The following is a 17,356-nucleotide window of genomic DNA, read 5'->3' on the forward strand; positions in this document are numbered from 1 at the left end:
ATGGCCGCAAGTTGCGTGTGTCACGAGATTACAAAGTCGTGACAAAAAAGTCGCCAAAATATACCTAGTAATGTATTTGTGTGATTTGTCGCATTTATTGAAAGGGTTCATAAAATTATGCGCTCAAATTAGTTACATATTTGCATTATAGGAGTTGAAAATGCAACACCCTAATAAATTCTCATTGCCCTATATGATAACTTTATTCTCTCTGATGTAACTTCCAACTTTGCTCTCTTTTAGAGGAAAATGAGAAAGTTGAAAGTAAATGATTATGAAGATTTGATTTCACAGAGAAGCTAAAAATAGACATTGGCAAAGGGATTAGCAGAAAGTATAGCACTAGGGACTTTAACGCCATAAAAGTCAACTATTTTACAGAAACAATAGTCGCAAAGTTAATTTTGTCGCCAAAATATTCATTTCTATAGTAGCGAATATTATGGCGACTAAATACTCACCGCCAAAGTAGCGAATATTATGGCGACTAAATACTCACCGCTATAGTAGCGAATATTATGGCGACTAAAGAAACTTTGCCACTATTTTTGCTAACAAATATTCTACTTTGATGGCGTTAAAGTTAGCGACAGTTCATTACGGAAGAGCAGTAGGGGCACCAAAAAAAAAAAAATTCCGGTGAATTATGACTTTTTAAAGTCATAATTATGACTTTTAATCTCATAATTAAGACTTTAAAAAGTCATAATTCATCGGAATTTTTTTTTTTTGGTGCCCCTACTGCTCTTCCGTAGTTCATAATAGTGGAAGCAGTGGTTAATACAGAGTATAAGGGAGAGCCCTGGGAGTTAGTGAGGCCACTTAGCAGCAACTTGCAGCAGTTTAGTATGGTTTGTGTCAGAGCCTTAGTATTGTTACACTTGAAAGTAAAGGGAATTGATTTGGGCAACAATGAGTAACAAAAAGTGACTGCGTTGTTATGGCTTGCTTATTGGAGACAACACAATAAAACCATTTGTATATTTTATTTAGATCCGGAACTGGAGGAGGGCCCGCCAAGCGGGTCCATTACACCCGTTATGAGGAGCTGCTGCTGCCATATATACACTGGGAGAGCGTGCGACACACCGACTTGTGTGTGGCCACTCAGGCCTACAATGAAGGTCAGGCACGCCAGGCCGCACACATGTCGGCAATGCTAAGCCTCCATGAGGCAGACAGGGCCCGTACGGCCCAACACGAGGCTGCCATGTTGAGCCTGCAAGAGGAGACGGTAGAGCTCAAAAGGCAATAAGTGGCTCTGTTGGCGGAACAAAATTCGCTTCTAAAACAACAAATTGCCGCCCTCCAGCAACAGGGCCAAAAGCCAACAGAGCCAACAAGCTCTACCAGTGGAGTTGCTGGTGAGAGCGCTGCTCCCCCTCCTGCAGGCTCAACGAGGCAGCTTCGTAAGCACAATAAATAAATTGGGCACGGTCATATTAGGGTTTGGTGGAACCTATCTTTTCTTTGGCCTATGTTTTGTTTTTTTTGTTTTTTTGTTTTGTGTTTGGTTTATTTTGTTTTATAGACAGGTTTTAAACCTGTAAAAAAAATCTTTTTTTTTTGGACAAGTTGTTTGGTATTTCTTGTGTATGGAATTAAAGATTGTAGGTACTTACAGGCAAAGTAATTGGTAACAATTTGTCCCCGGACTTGACTCCCTCGGGCATCCGCACGTTGGACAGGATCTGGTGGATGGATGGGGTCCTCCAGGTCATCGGTCACATCACCTGGTAAGCCGTGCCGGTTTGCAAGATTGTGTAGTACAGCACACGCACCGACAATGTTGGCAACTTTAGTGGCACTGTACATGAGGCTGCCTCCTGATTTATCCAGGCAGCGGAACCGGCTTTTTAGGACCCCAAACGTCCGCTCAATCACAGACCACGCTCTCACGTGTGCTTGGTTAAAAGCACGCTCAGCCCGTGAACGCGGCCTGTGAATTGGTGTTAGGAGCCACCGACAGCACGGGTAGCCAGCATCTCCTGAAATAAAATAAGATGGAATAAGATGCTGCAAACAAATAAGCTGTTTCCAGTCTCCCTGTGTCAAAACAGGGCCCTTTTGCAACAGATGTGACAGTGTGAGACTGATAGGTGACACTACAAGCAGCTGCTTTGACTCTCCCAGTGGCAAAAGAGGGCACTTTACACATTGCATAACAAGCTTATGGCAGGCAGGGACTGGTTTTACAGTGGGACACACAAAGCAAATGTGGGCAAGTTGTGCTAGATAAGTGACACAAATACTTACCTAACAGCCACCCGTGAGGCATTTGTCCTGTCTCGAAAGCTTTGTAAAGTGAGGACTGGCTTAGGGTGTAGGCATCGTGCGAGGAGCCGGGGAACCCAGACACGATGCTCAGGATGTTCATATGGCCATCGCACACCACTTGTATGTTAAGGGAGTGGTAGCCCTTCCTGTTCCGGAAAATGTGCTCCCTGTCTTGTGGGGGGTTGAATGCCACATGGGTGCAATCAATTGCACCCAACACATTGGGGATGCCACTCACGCTATAAAAATCCCTCTTCACGGGGTTCCACTTGTTTCAATGTTGTGGGAACGAGATGAAATTCCCGGACACCGAGCGGATGGCGTCCAGGATGTGGCCAAGGCACCGTGAAAAGGTGGGCTGTGACACCCCCCCATAAAGCCCCCCCACCCTCTGGAAACTGCCAGTGGCCAAAAAGTGCAGGGAGCACAGCAGTTTCACAATCCCAGGCACAGCACGGCTTCGGCGAGTCAGTGGTTGCAGGGAAGGCTCAAGCGGCTCATACAGGCTGGATATGGCTGCCCTATTGAGCCTGTAGCGCCTGACGCTTCATCCTCACTTAGGCCCTCTAATGTGACCCTTTGGCGAAAAAGCAGAGGTCGCATCACTTGGGAAGGCTGGGGGTGTTGCTGCTCCTCCTCCTCCAAATCAAGTAACAGCTCATAAGCATACTCCATTTGATTGAAACACTCAAAAATGAAAAATGTGCTCTGCCCAACGCCTCCCCCAATCAGGCGCTAAAGTACGCATACATTCGCGCGCTAATTAACGCACTTAACGCTTTATGTGCTTTTGTGAATCATTCGTTCGCATTCTTTTCATTCGCTAATTACCGCATTGTGATAAAATTACTGCATGCGGTTGTGCGTGCTAATTGTCACGTCTATTTTAACGCAAAAAAGCGTGCAATAAAACGTATCGACCTTTAGTGAATCAACCCTTATGTTTTTTACAATGCTCTGGGGTAACAAGATCACTTTGGTTAAGAGGGGCATTACTTACCTGCCAAAGAGCAAAGGTGGCCTCGACATGGTGTGCCCCATAGCCTTTTTTGCATCCACATTCTTGACATTTAACTTTTCCAAGTTGGATGCAGACCCCCCTGCATTGTGGCAGATAGGAATGCCAAACCTCACCAAGTGGTATAAGGGAGAAAGGTTGACCCAAGTCAGACGGAACAATTGCAACATCCCTGAATATGTCATCGCTGCTTTGGTATGGGTCAGGAAGTGGGCCTTGTCCAAGCGCCAGCTCGATACGGTCCCCCGAAAGGCCCTGTATAGTGAGATTGTTCAGGGTTACTTTGTTGCTGCCCCTGTGCTCAGTGACTGCATCGGTGACACCGCAGAGCGATCACTTCGTCACATGAACAGCAAATCGTTACCTCCCAAACTGTACGATGTTCAGTGGCTGTCTCTGCATGGGAAACTGAAGGTGCGGGGTAATTAAGTAATTGTAAGTTGAAATTAGTGGCCGGCATGTCGGTCTGAGTTCTGTTAATTCTTTCTTGTGAAGTTTTTATTAAAAAAACATAAAAACCCTCTCCTTCCCTCTTCTCTCATCTCCTCTCCTTCCCTCTCCTCTTCTCTCCTTCCCTCTCCTCTTCTCTCCTTCCCTCTTCTCTTTTCTCCTTCCCTCTTCTCTCATCTCATCTCCTCTCCTTCCCTCTCCTCTTCTCTCCTTCCCTCTTCTCTTCTGTCCTTCCCTCTTCTCTCATCTCCTCTCCTTCCCTCTTCTCTTCTGTCCTTCCCTCTTCTCTCATCTCCTCTCCTACCCTCTTCTCTTCTCTCCTTCCCTCTTCTCTTCTCTCCTTCCCTCTTCTCTCATCTCCTCTCCTACCCTCTTCTCTTCTCTCCTTCCCTCTCCTTCCCTCTTCTCTCATCTCATCTCCTCTCCTTCCCTCTTCTCTTCTCTCCTTCCCTCTTCTCTCATCTCCTCTCCTACCCTCTTCTCTTCTCTCCTTCCCTCTCCTCTTCTCTCCTTCCCTCTTCTCTCATCCCATCTCCTCTCCTTCCCTCTTCTCTCATCTCATCTCCTCTCCTTCCCTCTTCTCTTCTCTCCTTCCCTCTTCTCTCATCCCATCTCCTCTCCTTCCCTCTTCTCTCATCTCATCTCCTCTCCTTCCCTCTTCTCTCATCTCATCTCCTCTCCTTCCCTCTTCTCTTCTCTCCTTCCCTCTTCTCTTCTCTCCTTCCCTCTTCTCTCATCTCCTCTCCTTCCCTCTTCTCTTCTCTCCTTCCCTCTCCTTCCCTCTTCTCTCATCTCATCTCCTCTCCTTCCCTCTTCTCTTCTCTCCTTCCCTCTTCTCTCATCTCCTCTCCTACCCTCTTCTCTTCTCTCCTTCCCTCTCCTCTTCTCTCCTTCCCTCTTCTCTCATCCCATCTCCTCTCCTTCCCTCTTCTCTCATCTCATCTCCTCTCCTTCCCTCTTCTCTTCTCTCCTTCCCTCTTCTCTCATCCCATCTCCTCTCCTTCCCTCTTCTCTCATCTCATCTCCTCTCCTTCCCTCTTCTCTCATCTCATCTCCTCTCCTTCCCTCTTCTCTTCTCTCCTTCCCTCTTCTCTCATCTCCTCTCCTTCCCTCTTCTCTTCTCTCTTTCCCTCTTCTCTTCTCTTCTCTCCTTCCCTCTTCTCTCATCTCATCTCCTCTCCTTCCCTCTTCTCTTCTCTCCTCTCCTCTCCTTCCCTCTTCTCTCATCTCATCTCCTCTCCTTCCCTCTTCTCTTCTCTCCTTCCCTCTTCTCTCATCTCATCTCCTCTCCTTCCCTCTTCTCTTCTCTCCTTCCCTCTTCTCTCATCTCATCTTCTCTCCTTCCCTCTCCTCTTCTCTCCTTCCCTCTTCTCTCATCTCATCTCCTTCCCTCTTCTCTTCTCTCCTTCCCTCTCCTCTTCTCTCCTTCCCTCTTCTCTCATCTCATCTCCTTCTCTCTCCTCTTCCTACCTCTTCTCTCATCTCCTCTTTTTCCCTCTTCTCTCATCTTATCTCCTCTCCTTCCCTCTCCTTGTCTCTCCTTCCCTCATCTCCCCTTTTTAAAACCACACCCACTTCAAACCACACCCATTTTTTCACAATGGTGCTAGTGCAGCAAAAACCCAAATGCTTGGTCCTCACTGCAGGGATATCAACCATCATATGTGAAAGAATTATACTATGTCATATTAAGACACACCCTTAAATTCCATATGCCTCCTCCACCTCCCCTATGGATAGCACAGTAACCCCCAGCACATAATTACACACCTTAGGGACCATTTAATGGCTATTTCCAACTGCTAACAAACTCCCAGAACAAACCCCTGCCAGATTTACCTCCCACATGCAGCATAGGGCAGGCAGAGTAAGGCACACACAGGCAGCATAGGGCAGGCAGAGTATGGCACACACAGGCAGGGTAGGGCAGGCAGAGTATGGCACACACAGGCAGGGTAGGGCAGGCAGAGTATGGCACACACAGGCAGGGTAGGGCAGGCAGAGTATGGCACACACAGGCAGGGTAGGGCAGGCAGAGTATGGCACACACAGGCAGCATAGGGCAGGCAGAGTATGGCACACACAGGCAGCATAGGGCAGGCAGAGTATGGCACACACAGGCAGGGTAGGGCAGGCAGAGTATGGCACACACAGGCAGCATAGGGCAGGCAGAGTATGGCACACACAGGCAGGGTAGGGCAGGCAGAGTATGGCACACACAGGCAGCCATACTCTGCCTGCCCTATGCTGCCTGTGTGTGCCATACTCTGCCTGCCCTATGCTGCCTGTGTGTGCCATACTCTGCCTGCCCTATGCTGCCTGTGTGTGCCATACTCTGCCTGCCCTATGCTGCCTGTGTGTGCCATACTCTGCCTGTCCTATGCTGCCTCTGTGTGTTATACATACAGGCAGCATAGGCCAGGCAGTACATACAATGTCTGAGGTGTGAACAGGGGAACAATGTGGGTGATTACAGCCTGAGCCTGAGGTGAGAACCATGCAGGGAGTCAGATAATCTCAGTACTGATACCATTTAAAGTTTAAATGAGAGGGGGGTCGCAGGCCACCAGTTGGACAGCACTGAGCTGGGGGTGTGAGTTGGGCAGGGGCATGCCAGGGCACAGGTAACAGTGGGTTACACTTCATTCACTTGCTGTATTTAATGTTCTATAAAGTCACTGCGACCCCAGAGCACAAGGGTGCATTTATGAGCCCAGGGGGTGCAAGTGCAAAAGCACCAAGAACACACCCCTTCTGGGAGCACTTGCACCCCCCATGCGCTGCGCTCTGAACACTGAATGACAAATCCAGCGCTAAGTGAAGGGCGCAGCTTGGGGGGGCACCTAACCCTGTGTGACCCCCCCCGCCCTCAGGCACGCTATAGGGACAGGGCTCTGATATGGGCTGTGCGTCCTGCCACTCCTACCTTGCACCTCAGAATGATGAGGTAGGTGATGGTAGGTGAGGGTGCCTATGTGCATTCCCCCGCCCCTTTAAAATTGGGGTAACGCAGGTAGTACTCAATAATAATGCAGAGATTAAAAGGTGGAACAGTACAGGGGATTACATGATTAAACAATACAGGGGGTTACAGGCTGAATCTGAGGGGGAACAGTACAGGGGGTTACATGATTAAACAATACAGGGGGTTACAGGCTGAATCTGAGGGGGGACAGTACAGGGGGTTACATGTAGAAACAGTACAGGGGGTTACAGGCTGAATCTGAGGGGGAACAGTACAGGGGGTTACATGTAGAAACAGTACAGGGGGTTACAGGCTGAATCTGAGGGGGAACAGTACAGGGGGTTACAGGCTGAATCTGAGGGGGAACAGTACAGGGGGTTACATGTAGAAACAGTACAGGGGGTTACAGGCTGAATCTGAGGGGGGACAGTACAGTGGGTTACATGTAGAAACAGTACAGGGGGTTACAGGCTGAATCTGAGGGGGAACAGTACAGGGGGTTACAGGCTGAATCTGAGGGGGAACAGTACAGGGGGTTACATGTAGAAACAGTACAGGGGGTTACAGGCTGAATCTGAGGGGGAACAGTACAGGGGGTTACAGGCTGAATCTGAGGGGGAACAGTACAGGGGGTTACATGTAGAAACAGTACAGGGGGTTACAGGCTGAATCTGAGGGGGAACAGTACAGGGGGTTACATGATTAAACAATACAGGGGGTTACAGGCTGAATCTGAGGGGGGACAGTACAGGGGGTTACATGTAGAAACAGTACAGGGGGTTACAGGCTGAATCTGAGGGGGAACAGTACAGGGGGTTACAGGCTGAATCTGAGGGGGAACAGTACAGGGGGTTACATGTAGAAACAGTACAGGGGGTTACAGGCTGAATCTGAGGGGGGACAGTACAGGGGGTTACATGTAGAAACAGTACAGGGGGTTACAGGCTGAATCTGAGGGGGAACAGTACAGGGGGTTACATGTAGAAACAGTACAGGGGGTTACAGGCTGAATCTGAGGGGGGACAGTACAGGGGGTTACATGTAGAAACAGTACAGGGGGTTACAGGCTGAATCTGAGGGGGGACAGTACAGGGGGTTACAGGCTGAATCTGAGGGGGGACAGTACAGGGGGTTACAGGCTGAATCTGAGGGGGAACAGTACAGGGGGTTACATGTAGAAACAATACAGGGGGTTACAGGCTGTATCTGAGGTGAGTAACTGCCCCCTGCATGGTTATCTCAGTAATGATACCATTTACCAAATGATACCAAATGGCCCCCCTGCGCACCCCCGGGTTTAAAGCGAGACACACACATTTACAATAATGCTCACTGTATGGCCAGCAGGGCTTATCCTAGAAATAATGGACTTTTCTCTGTGTTCACAGGACTAGAACAGACTTCCAGACATCTGTACCCTTAGTGGTTCCTTCTTGTAGAATCTTTTCCTCGTGTCTATACCAAGTGACAGCAGGGACGGTATGTATTAAATGCTCCTTGTATTACGTCTGGGCGCTTAGACAGGCCAACACCGTGTTCTGCAACCTCTCTGTTACTGTGCAATGGGAATGCCTGAGCCTCCCCTCTCCCCCATCACCTTTCTCTCTTCCTTTCTAAAACCTTTGCAGGCTATTTGCAACAACTCCCCCTGCACTAGCAACCCCCCCTCTGCACTAGCAACCCCCCCTCTGCACTAGCAACAACCCCTCTGCACTAGCAACAGCCCCTCTGCACTAGCAACAACCCCTCTGCACTAGCAACAGCCCCTCTGCACTTGCAACAGCCCCTCTGCACTTGCAACAGCCCCTCTGCACTAGCAACAACCCCTCTGCACTAGCAACAACCCCTCTGCACTAGCAACAGCCCCTCTGCACTTGCAACAACCCCTCTGCACTAGCAACAGCCCCTCTGCACTTGCAACAGCCCCACTGAGAGTACCACCTTCCCCACTCATGTAGTCCTTCCATCTCTCAGTTAATGTGACTGCCAACCTGTCAAACTTACCCTTTTATACCCTATTTCACTTCTCCTGACTGTAACCAATCCCAGTTCCCTCTCCTAATCTGAGCCCAGCAACCAATCAGCTCAGCCCATCAATATCACCTTCCCATATGGCATCTAAAAATGATTTTCCCTTCAATTCCTTGCGCTCCAGTTTCCCACGCAGAGCTACAAGTGCAATAAAGTTACCCTAATAAGTACAATAAAGGGCAGATTTGTCAAAGTGTCAAATAAGAGCTCACAACAGAAAAACTCTTTCTATTCATTCCTAATGTATTTCCTAGTGAAGTCAGAGTTCACCATTAATACACTTCTAAAAATCCCGTAGGAATGAATAGAAAGTGTGTGAGCTCTACTTTCACACTTGGGGCAGATTTATCAAAATTCTGTGTCATTTTAGAGGTTTTTCCAACCTTGAGAACATTTTTAAAAAACCACAAATATTTCCTTATTTATTAAAAACACAACAAAATAACGTGGAAGCCAAATTGTGTAAAAATACCTCGAATTGTGAACTTTACATCACTTTCATAGCATGAACAGCTCCCCGAAAACTTACCTCAAAGCTTCCACTGATAACCTTGCAAGCTTTTAGATGGCGTAGTTTTACATTTCAGTTTCATGCAGTTTTGACACATAATAAATGGGGAAAAGTTGCATTGGTTCAAAAGAAAAAATCGTGTTTTTAGCACAAAAAATACAAATCACTGGAAAAAAATATGACCTTTGATAAATGAGCTGCTAAGCTTTCTGTTTTTCAAAAAATGAACTAGAATGGAGCACTAATTAATGCCACTGTCGTTAATATGAAAGAAATGAAAAATCTTAGAAATTACCATTATACCTCCCAATAAAATGGTTAGACCCAAAGAAGCCCAATACATGATCATTTTATATTTATATGGGTGGGGCTATCTAATATTCATGAGGATGGAATAGTGGTGAAGATTTCTAATATAACATGAACAGTCCCATTTTGCTACTTGACTCTCAAATCTTTGCAATTACTAATGTAAATATTCTGTTTTCCTACAGAAATGTCAGGGTTGAACCAAGAAACTGACCCACCTACCACTGAGCTGCTCAGTAAAGTCAAAGAGACTGGATTGGATCCTGAGCACTGGCTCCCTGTTCTAGATAAACTGTTGGGCATTAAGAATATCCACTCGTTACAATACATTCAGGCCGAGGACTGCTCAGTGCTAGAGGATGAGATTCGTTATCCCTGGGAGAGAAGAGCCTTAGGGAAACTATTCAATATACCAGAGAGAAGCGTAAGCGCCACCCAACTACAGGGGGAGCAAAACCAATCACTGCAAGAGAAAACTGAGCAAGCGCCCGAGGTACTGACCCAGTTAAATGAACCGAGAACTGATGGGAAAAGTCAATGTGATGAACCTGTCAACCAAAGAGAAGAAGAAAATAAGAAAGTGCTGAAGATGCCTACTGAATGCTCAGTGCCACCTGGAGAGGCCATTCTGGCTGTGACAGATCACATAACAAAGAAAAAAGAGAATTTAGAAGATGAAGAGTTGATTAAATGTGCCTCTGGGGGGCTGGCGCTTGAGGGGATTTTCCAAACAAAAGACATAGACAATCTCTTTAAGAAACGTGAAGCACTTCTCTGTGTTCCAGAAGGTTTCAGGCTTGTTAGTCCAGAAAAAACATCACTTTTTCTGCAAAAAGAATTCACGTGCCATGAAGAGGAGTTGGTTTTCCAGAGAATAGTTGAAAAAGTTGGGTTAAGTTTAAGTGGTTCCATTACTGCTGTTTTTTTAGGATTTGGTCCTCGTGACAGCAAATCTTCAGAATCAGATACAATAGGCAAGCAACCAAGTGAGCACGTGTACGTTTGTACAACCAGATACAACTTCATCCCATTGGCTTCCTGTCACTTTACCGAGGATCAGCTGAGACTTTCCAAGGCCGCACTAAATGCACTAAAATTCATTGAAAACTTAATTACCAATAATTCAAAAGGGCAAACGTTAGCAACAAAATGTGCAGAATTCTTCCAGAGCTTTGGCTCCCATGTCAACCTTGGCCCTCTACACTTCGGTGGGATATTGTGGTGGAAAGCGTCCATGGAAGGTGGAGAAGTTGGTGACCTCAGAAATGCAAAGGAAATGATATCGGAAGCTCTAAACTTTTATGCAAGTGTTGGATATGATGGAAGTGGGCGAGACATTGATCTGTCGGCTATTGATTCACAGAGTTCCATGGACCTCTCCAAAATATCAACATTTAAGGAATATATTCAGGTTTCTGTTACTAAAACCGGGGGTCCGCCAGAAGCTGATTCGCTCTCCCAATGGAAAACTGGTCTTGTAACCAGTAAGGAAACCTGGAGCATCATAGATCGAGGGTTTCAGCTGATGCCAATATGGAAGATCATTGTGGACAATCATAAGGATGAATTCCCACATGGTTTAAAGCTTGCCTCCTGCTTGGCTGAGCATTACAAGTTAGAGACTGGCCTCACCTCAGATATGATGGTTGGAGAATATCTAGCTTCTGTTTTGGAAAAAGTCAATCAGTTTTTGCAAGACGTAAAGTCCTGGAATGGTGATGAGGCCACACAGCACTTACAAGCTCTGCTGGAGTTTAGACAGACACTCAATGAAGCCACAAGGAGTTCCAGCGATTGGGTGACTTTGTGTTTATCAGATAAAGGTTTACAAGACTTTTTAGTGAAGGTTGTTACAAATTATAAAGACAGTTCTGCTGAAGAAACTTCTATGATCAAAGCTTCTTTACAAGAGCTTATTGAGCCTCTCATTTATTCAGCTGAAAACTTCATCAGTTTTGCACTTATTTTGAGATGGATTTATGGTTTGGAGAAGAATGAACTTGATCCCATTTTTGTTTCTGATTTTAACCAACTCTGTGATGTTTTACACCAGTCAATGGAAGATTTTCAACAGCATAATGTCAAGTTAGAGACATCCACAGAAGATGAACACAAAGCAAAGGTTAAGGCTACAGTTATCATTGGCCTCTCATTGTCTTCCTATCTGAGGAGCCTGAGGGAGATGAAACAAAGTGACACTGAGTTACTGATTCTCTGCATTGCAAACAACTCTGGGTATTCTACTGACAATTACCACTTCCAAAGTCTTCTGGGATATAGAGACATTGACTTTCTGAAAAATCAGTTACAAGAAGCTTATAAAGAGTTCACAAACCTTAGGGGTCAGTCTGTCCACCAAGCTCAGGCATTTGTCATTTACACAGGTCTGGCATCTACTGGTGCTACTGGTGAATCCAGAGAAATATCATTGGAACAAAAAAGAGAATGTCTAAATTTAATGAAAAGACACTTGTCTGACAGTCTCTCATCTGATGTAGATGCAATAATTACACAATATTCAGGATATCAGGACTGGAGTGAGATGGAAAGTCAACTAAAATCATTTATCCATGGAAGTGTAACGTCCCAAGCTAAAGAACTAAAAAGAGATGAAGTTGCCAAGGAACCGAATGATAAATGCCACAAAGAAGCTCATGTAGAAACCAACTCCAATAAAATGAACATCTCCTCATTGTTGAAGCGACTGGACCTGGAAAAGTATTACCCACAGAAAATGCAGATCTCTGATTTCCATAAGATCTGTCGATATTCTCTGATTGAAACGGAGAGTTTGGAAGAGAAACAACTTCCATTTTATTTCTTGCAGAAACTTCTCATGTTGGACTATAGCGCGAGATACGTGCAATGTAAAAACAGTAGAAATTCTACTGAGCCGAACTCCATGACTATTGATGAGAAGTTTAACATGGACACATCTGAGGATTCTTATGAACAGTTCTTTGATGATTTTAATGATGCAGAAGAGACAAATTCCACTAGTGACCCAACGATCCACCCTATGGATGTCCAAATGGCAGTTCTTCATTGTGCCAATGATTTTATGAGACAATATATCTTTACCAAATTATCATTTTGCCAGTTTGCTCTTCCTCTTTTGGTGCCAAATCCCAATACAAATTCTATTGAGTTCCCACTTTGGTCTTTCCAGGAAGTTAAAAAGAAATGGAAAACTAAAATTAACAATAACACTGAGACTGGTAAATCTGAAGACACATTTATTAAAGAAACAGAAACTCATTTTGTGTCCTTCATTCGTCTTGGCCAATCCGCTTCATCTAAATCCCAGATACTGAACTGGCTGATGAGTAAGCAGAGACACAACATTTTCTATCACCGGCACTGCCCAGGGGCCACCAAGAACCCTCTACTGATGGATGGCATAGCAGAGATTGCCTGGTACTGCCCAGGTGGCAAGAAGGATGATGTGTTTGATGACTGTATTGCATTTACTAATCTCCATGGCGATGCCAGAGAATATGATCAACAAGTGAGATTTTTGGAACAAGTTTCATCGGTCATTGTAGTTCTATTTACTGATGAGAATACAAAGGAGAAGAGAGGGAAGGAACTGCTGCAACGTTTACTCAAATCCCCGAAGCCACTAATCTGTCTCCTTGCAGACAAAGAGCAGAGTCAGCGGGCAACTGGCTCAAAGGTGAAAATAGGTCTTAGAAATAGGAATGAGGCAGAACTGTTAGAAGAAATAAGAGCAGCGATACGATCAGTATTAACCAAGGCACAAGTAAAGGTCTCGCTTAATAATTGTGCTGAGATTGCCAGAACTTGTGGGTTTCTAGTTGATGAGGACAGAGGAGAGATCCAGCAGGGGAAACAACAAGCTCAGGTCCTACTGTCACTATTAGGAGAAAAAGAAGTGTCAGATATAAAGAAGGAGTTTCTTCCCTTACAGGGAGACCTCTGGTACGAGTGGTGCGTGAAAGACAAAGAAATGACTCGACTTAAGGAACAAAGTAATGAGAGTATTGAGCAACAGCGGAGCACGATCGAGCATCGGAAACGAATGATAAGAAATGAACAATTAGAAAAAGCTTTTCCTCTCAATGACTTCATGAGATCTTTCCTAGAGATTCTACAGTCTGATGTTCAAGGGCCAAAATTGCATTTCCTTCAGTGGTTTAAGATGTATCTGGATAATTTATCCTTACAAACTCTCTCAGTTCTCTATCAGGAATATCATAATGTGTGGTCAAAGGTAAAGGAGGAAAAGCAACAAGGGAAAAACCTCCAAACTATAGAAAAAATGGAGAATGATTTAGAAAAACTATCAGGGCAAATCATTATTTCAACATTTGGGCTTGAGCACATTCTGAGGGAACTGGGGCAAATCTATGAAGCGTTGGACACTGCCAATAAAAAGGATAACATTTATTTCATTTTGCCAAAAATTGCTGCAAATCTGATGGTTTCAGGATACCCGGTGGAGCTGATGGATGGTGACGCCGCACATGTGCTACTGAGGTGGGTTGGGGCTGTTATGGAGGAACTGATAGAAATATTAGGAGATAAAAGGCTGTATGTTCTGTCAGTACTCGGGATACAAAGCACGGGAAAATCCACTCTGCTCAACGCAATGTTTGGGCTGCAGTTTGCAGTGAGTGCCGGGAGGTGCACCCGGGGGGCATTTATGCAGCTGATAAAGGTTGATGAGGAACTGACACGTGAGATGAACTTCGATTATGTGCTTGTTGTAGACACCGAGGGACTGAGAGCCCTTGAACTGTCAAAGAAAACCTCAACGAATCATGATAACGAACTGGCTACATTTGTCATTGGCTTGGGGAACCTTACCCTAATCAATATATTTGGGGAGAACCCTTCTGAGATGCAGGATATCCTACAGATTGCTGTGCAGGCATTTCTGAGAATGAAGAAAGTCAACCTGAGGCCCAGCTGTATATTTGTCCATCAAAATGTAGGAGAAATCACAGCTGAAGAGAAGAACATGGAGGGACGGAGGCGACTTCAGGGGAAACTGGATGAAATGGCACAGTGTGCTGCGCAGCAAGAGCAATGTGATGTCACCTGCTTCAATGATGTCATCAAATTTGATGTAAACACCCACATTCACTACTTTGCCCACCTGTGGGAAGGTGACCCACCCATGGCTCCTCCCAATCCAAGTTACAGCCAAAATGTGCAAAAACTGAAACAGGTCATTCTTGGCTCTGGGAAACTGGAGAAGCAACAAAATATATTGAGCATTTCCCAGTTTAAAACACGTGTGGAAGATCTGTGGAACGCGTTGCTTAATGAGAACTTTGTGTTCAGCTTCAGGAACTCTCTGGAGATCGCAGCGTATAACAAGCTGGAAGTGAAATACCGGCAGTGGAGCTGGACCTTAAGGGAACACATGCTGACACTTCAGACCCAAATCAATAACCAAATTAGCAACGACCAAATGAATTCAGTGGATGTAATGTCCCTGACGAAGGAGTTTGAGCCAGAACGCAGATCAGTTCTGAAGGACTGCAAGGAATTTTTTGATGATGAAAAAGACAAAGAGATATTAGTCCAATGGAGAGTTAGTATAGAGCGCAGACTGACCACTGTCCTAGAGGATCTTGTAGACGATATCAGGAAGAAAGCAGATGAACTAATAAGGGCAAAGCAAAACAATGAGAAAGTGCATGAAATGAAAGAGAAATACGTTGATGAAATGTTAGAGAAAAGCAGAGATATGGCCCTCACCCTGAAGGGACAAAACATAACTGAAATACAATTGGAGGGAAAATTCAATGAAATGTGGGATTCTCTGATTCGTAGGGTCACTGGGGAAATCCAACCTCCAAAACCACCAGAAATCGACCAAGATTTACAAAATGTTTTTCGGGATCGCTTCAGAGGAGAAGCCAATCTAATTGATACAATCAGTGACTCCTGGCGATGGACAAACCTTTCTGAGGAGTTCTCTACATATATTTCAAATCAACCCAAGTATGAACTTTGGAAGATAAAATTAGTTTCTGAAAAGCTTTCAAACGATAGAAAGAGAGAGATAGAAGACACAACCCAAGCTCTGAGCAGGAGAGTAGATGACTACATTGATAGGAAGCAGTCGGAGAAGGTGGATTATCAGAGAGTTTATTTCCATGAAATTCTCACCATCCTCCAGTCAGAAATAGGCAACATGTTGGGCAGGGAGTTCAAGTTCCTACATGAATACACACTGTTTGTCTCACTGTTCTTGTGCCGTCGGGCCGCTCACAGATTTGATAAAATGTCTGTCGCTTTTAGAGAAGCCAATGACCCTCAAGTCTATCTATGGAGGAAGAGGAATGAACTGTGGAAGAGTTTTCAAATTTCCTGTGAGGGAATGAAACAAACGGCCTCTCTGGTTGATTTCCTATGTAACAAACTGAGAGACTCCATCCAACAAGCAGTGACCAATAAGACTGCAATACAATTAGCTGGGGATCTGCAAGGTGACCACCCTGCTCTGAATGGAAACAGGTCCAAACTAGAGTTCTGTCTCCTCAAATCACTGGCAGAGAAAGAGAACTTTTCTCATTATATTAATTATATCACAGATCCAAAATCGGCAGTCAGTGACTTCATTAAGGATTGTGTTGATCAGCATTGTGATGCCAAGGCCAAGGCCAAGGTAACGGGCAGTCTCAGTACTAATGTGGATCACTTCCGGAACATTATACTAAAAGCTATAGATACATCAACTGGAACAGTCACAGAGAAAGGTGGAGATATTATCAGCTCATGGCTGGACACTTTCTGCTCAGAGCTCGGGAGTGACATGAAATTGTCTATTGGGGACCTCAAAAGTGTCAAGTACCAGGGGATCACCGATGTGGGCTTTCTGAAGGAAGCCATGATAAAGGCTCTGGATACTGGGGTGGAAGACCTTCAACGTGACTTTTCTACATCTGATCTGATGGAACTAAAGAAGAAGACACATGAGATACTAATGGGCCAATTCTCCGGGTGCTGGACACAGTGTCCATTTTGTAGGGCTGTTTGTACCAATACTATCCCTGACCATGACGGAGATCACAGTGTTAAGTTCCATCGGCCTCGTGCAATTAGAGGTGGAAGCTGGCACAAAACAGATGAGTTTTCGGTAGAGATTTGCTCCAGCCTTGTAGCCAGTGATATTCTGTATGTGCTCAGTGAGGACAAAGAGATTCCATACAAAACCTACAGAGATGGCGGGCCTCCATACAGTACCTGGTCCATTACACCAGACAACTCCTCATTATCTTACTGGAAATGGGTCACGTGCCGCTTTAAGTCTGATTTGAAAAAATATTATGAGTTAAAATTTGCAGGAAGGGGAAAAATCCCACAACATTGGCACAGTATCACCAAACAGGAGGCCATTCTGGAGATAGAAAATCTAATGTAAAGATCTAACATATAATTTAGCCATTGTACAGGAATGGGATCCATTATCCGGAAACCTTTTATCCAGAAAGCTCCGCCTTACAGGCATCTCCCATAGACTCCATTGTAATCAAATAATTTAAATTTTTAAAAATGATTCCCTTTTCTCTGTAATAATAAAACAGTACCTGTACTTGATCCCAACTAAGATATAATTACCCCTTATTGGGGCAGAACAGCCCTATTGGGTTTATTTCATGGTTAAATGATTCCCTTTTCTCTGTAATAATAAAACAGTACCTGTACTTGATCCCAACTAAGATATAATTACCCCTTATTGGGGCAGAACAGCCCTATTGGGTTTATTTAATGGTTAAATGATTCCCTTTTCTCTGTAATAATAAAACAGTACCTGTAC

General features: G+C 45.0%; 1 protein-coding gene across 1 annotated transcript in view; it reads left to right on the forward strand.

The window, feature by feature from the left end:
- The window catches only part of LOC116410940 (interferon-induced very large GTPase 1-like), a 37,909-nt gene extending 20,850 nt beyond the window's left edge, over window positions 1-17,059 (forward strand). The window contains exons 2-3 of the mRNA XM_031902632.1: window positions 8,099-8,189; window positions 9,747-17,059. Coding sequence (XP_031758492.1) covers window positions 9,749-16,960 — 7,212 coding nt within the window. The 5' untranslated portion in view covers window positions 8,099-8,189; window positions 9,747-9,748 and the 3' untranslated portion in view covers window positions 16,961-17,059. The remainder of the gene's footprint in view (window positions 1-8,098; window positions 8,190-9,746) is intronic.
- The last annotated feature ends 297 nt before the right edge of the window (window positions 17,060-17,356 follow it).

This window comes from Xenopus tropicalis, chromosome 5 (genome assembly GCF_000004195.4).
Source record: "Xenopus tropicalis strain Nigerian chromosome 5, UCB_Xtro_10.0, whole genome shotgun sequence".
NCBI classification, from domain to species: Eukaryota; Metazoa; Chordata; class Amphibia; order Anura; family Pipidae; genus Xenopus; species Xenopus tropicalis.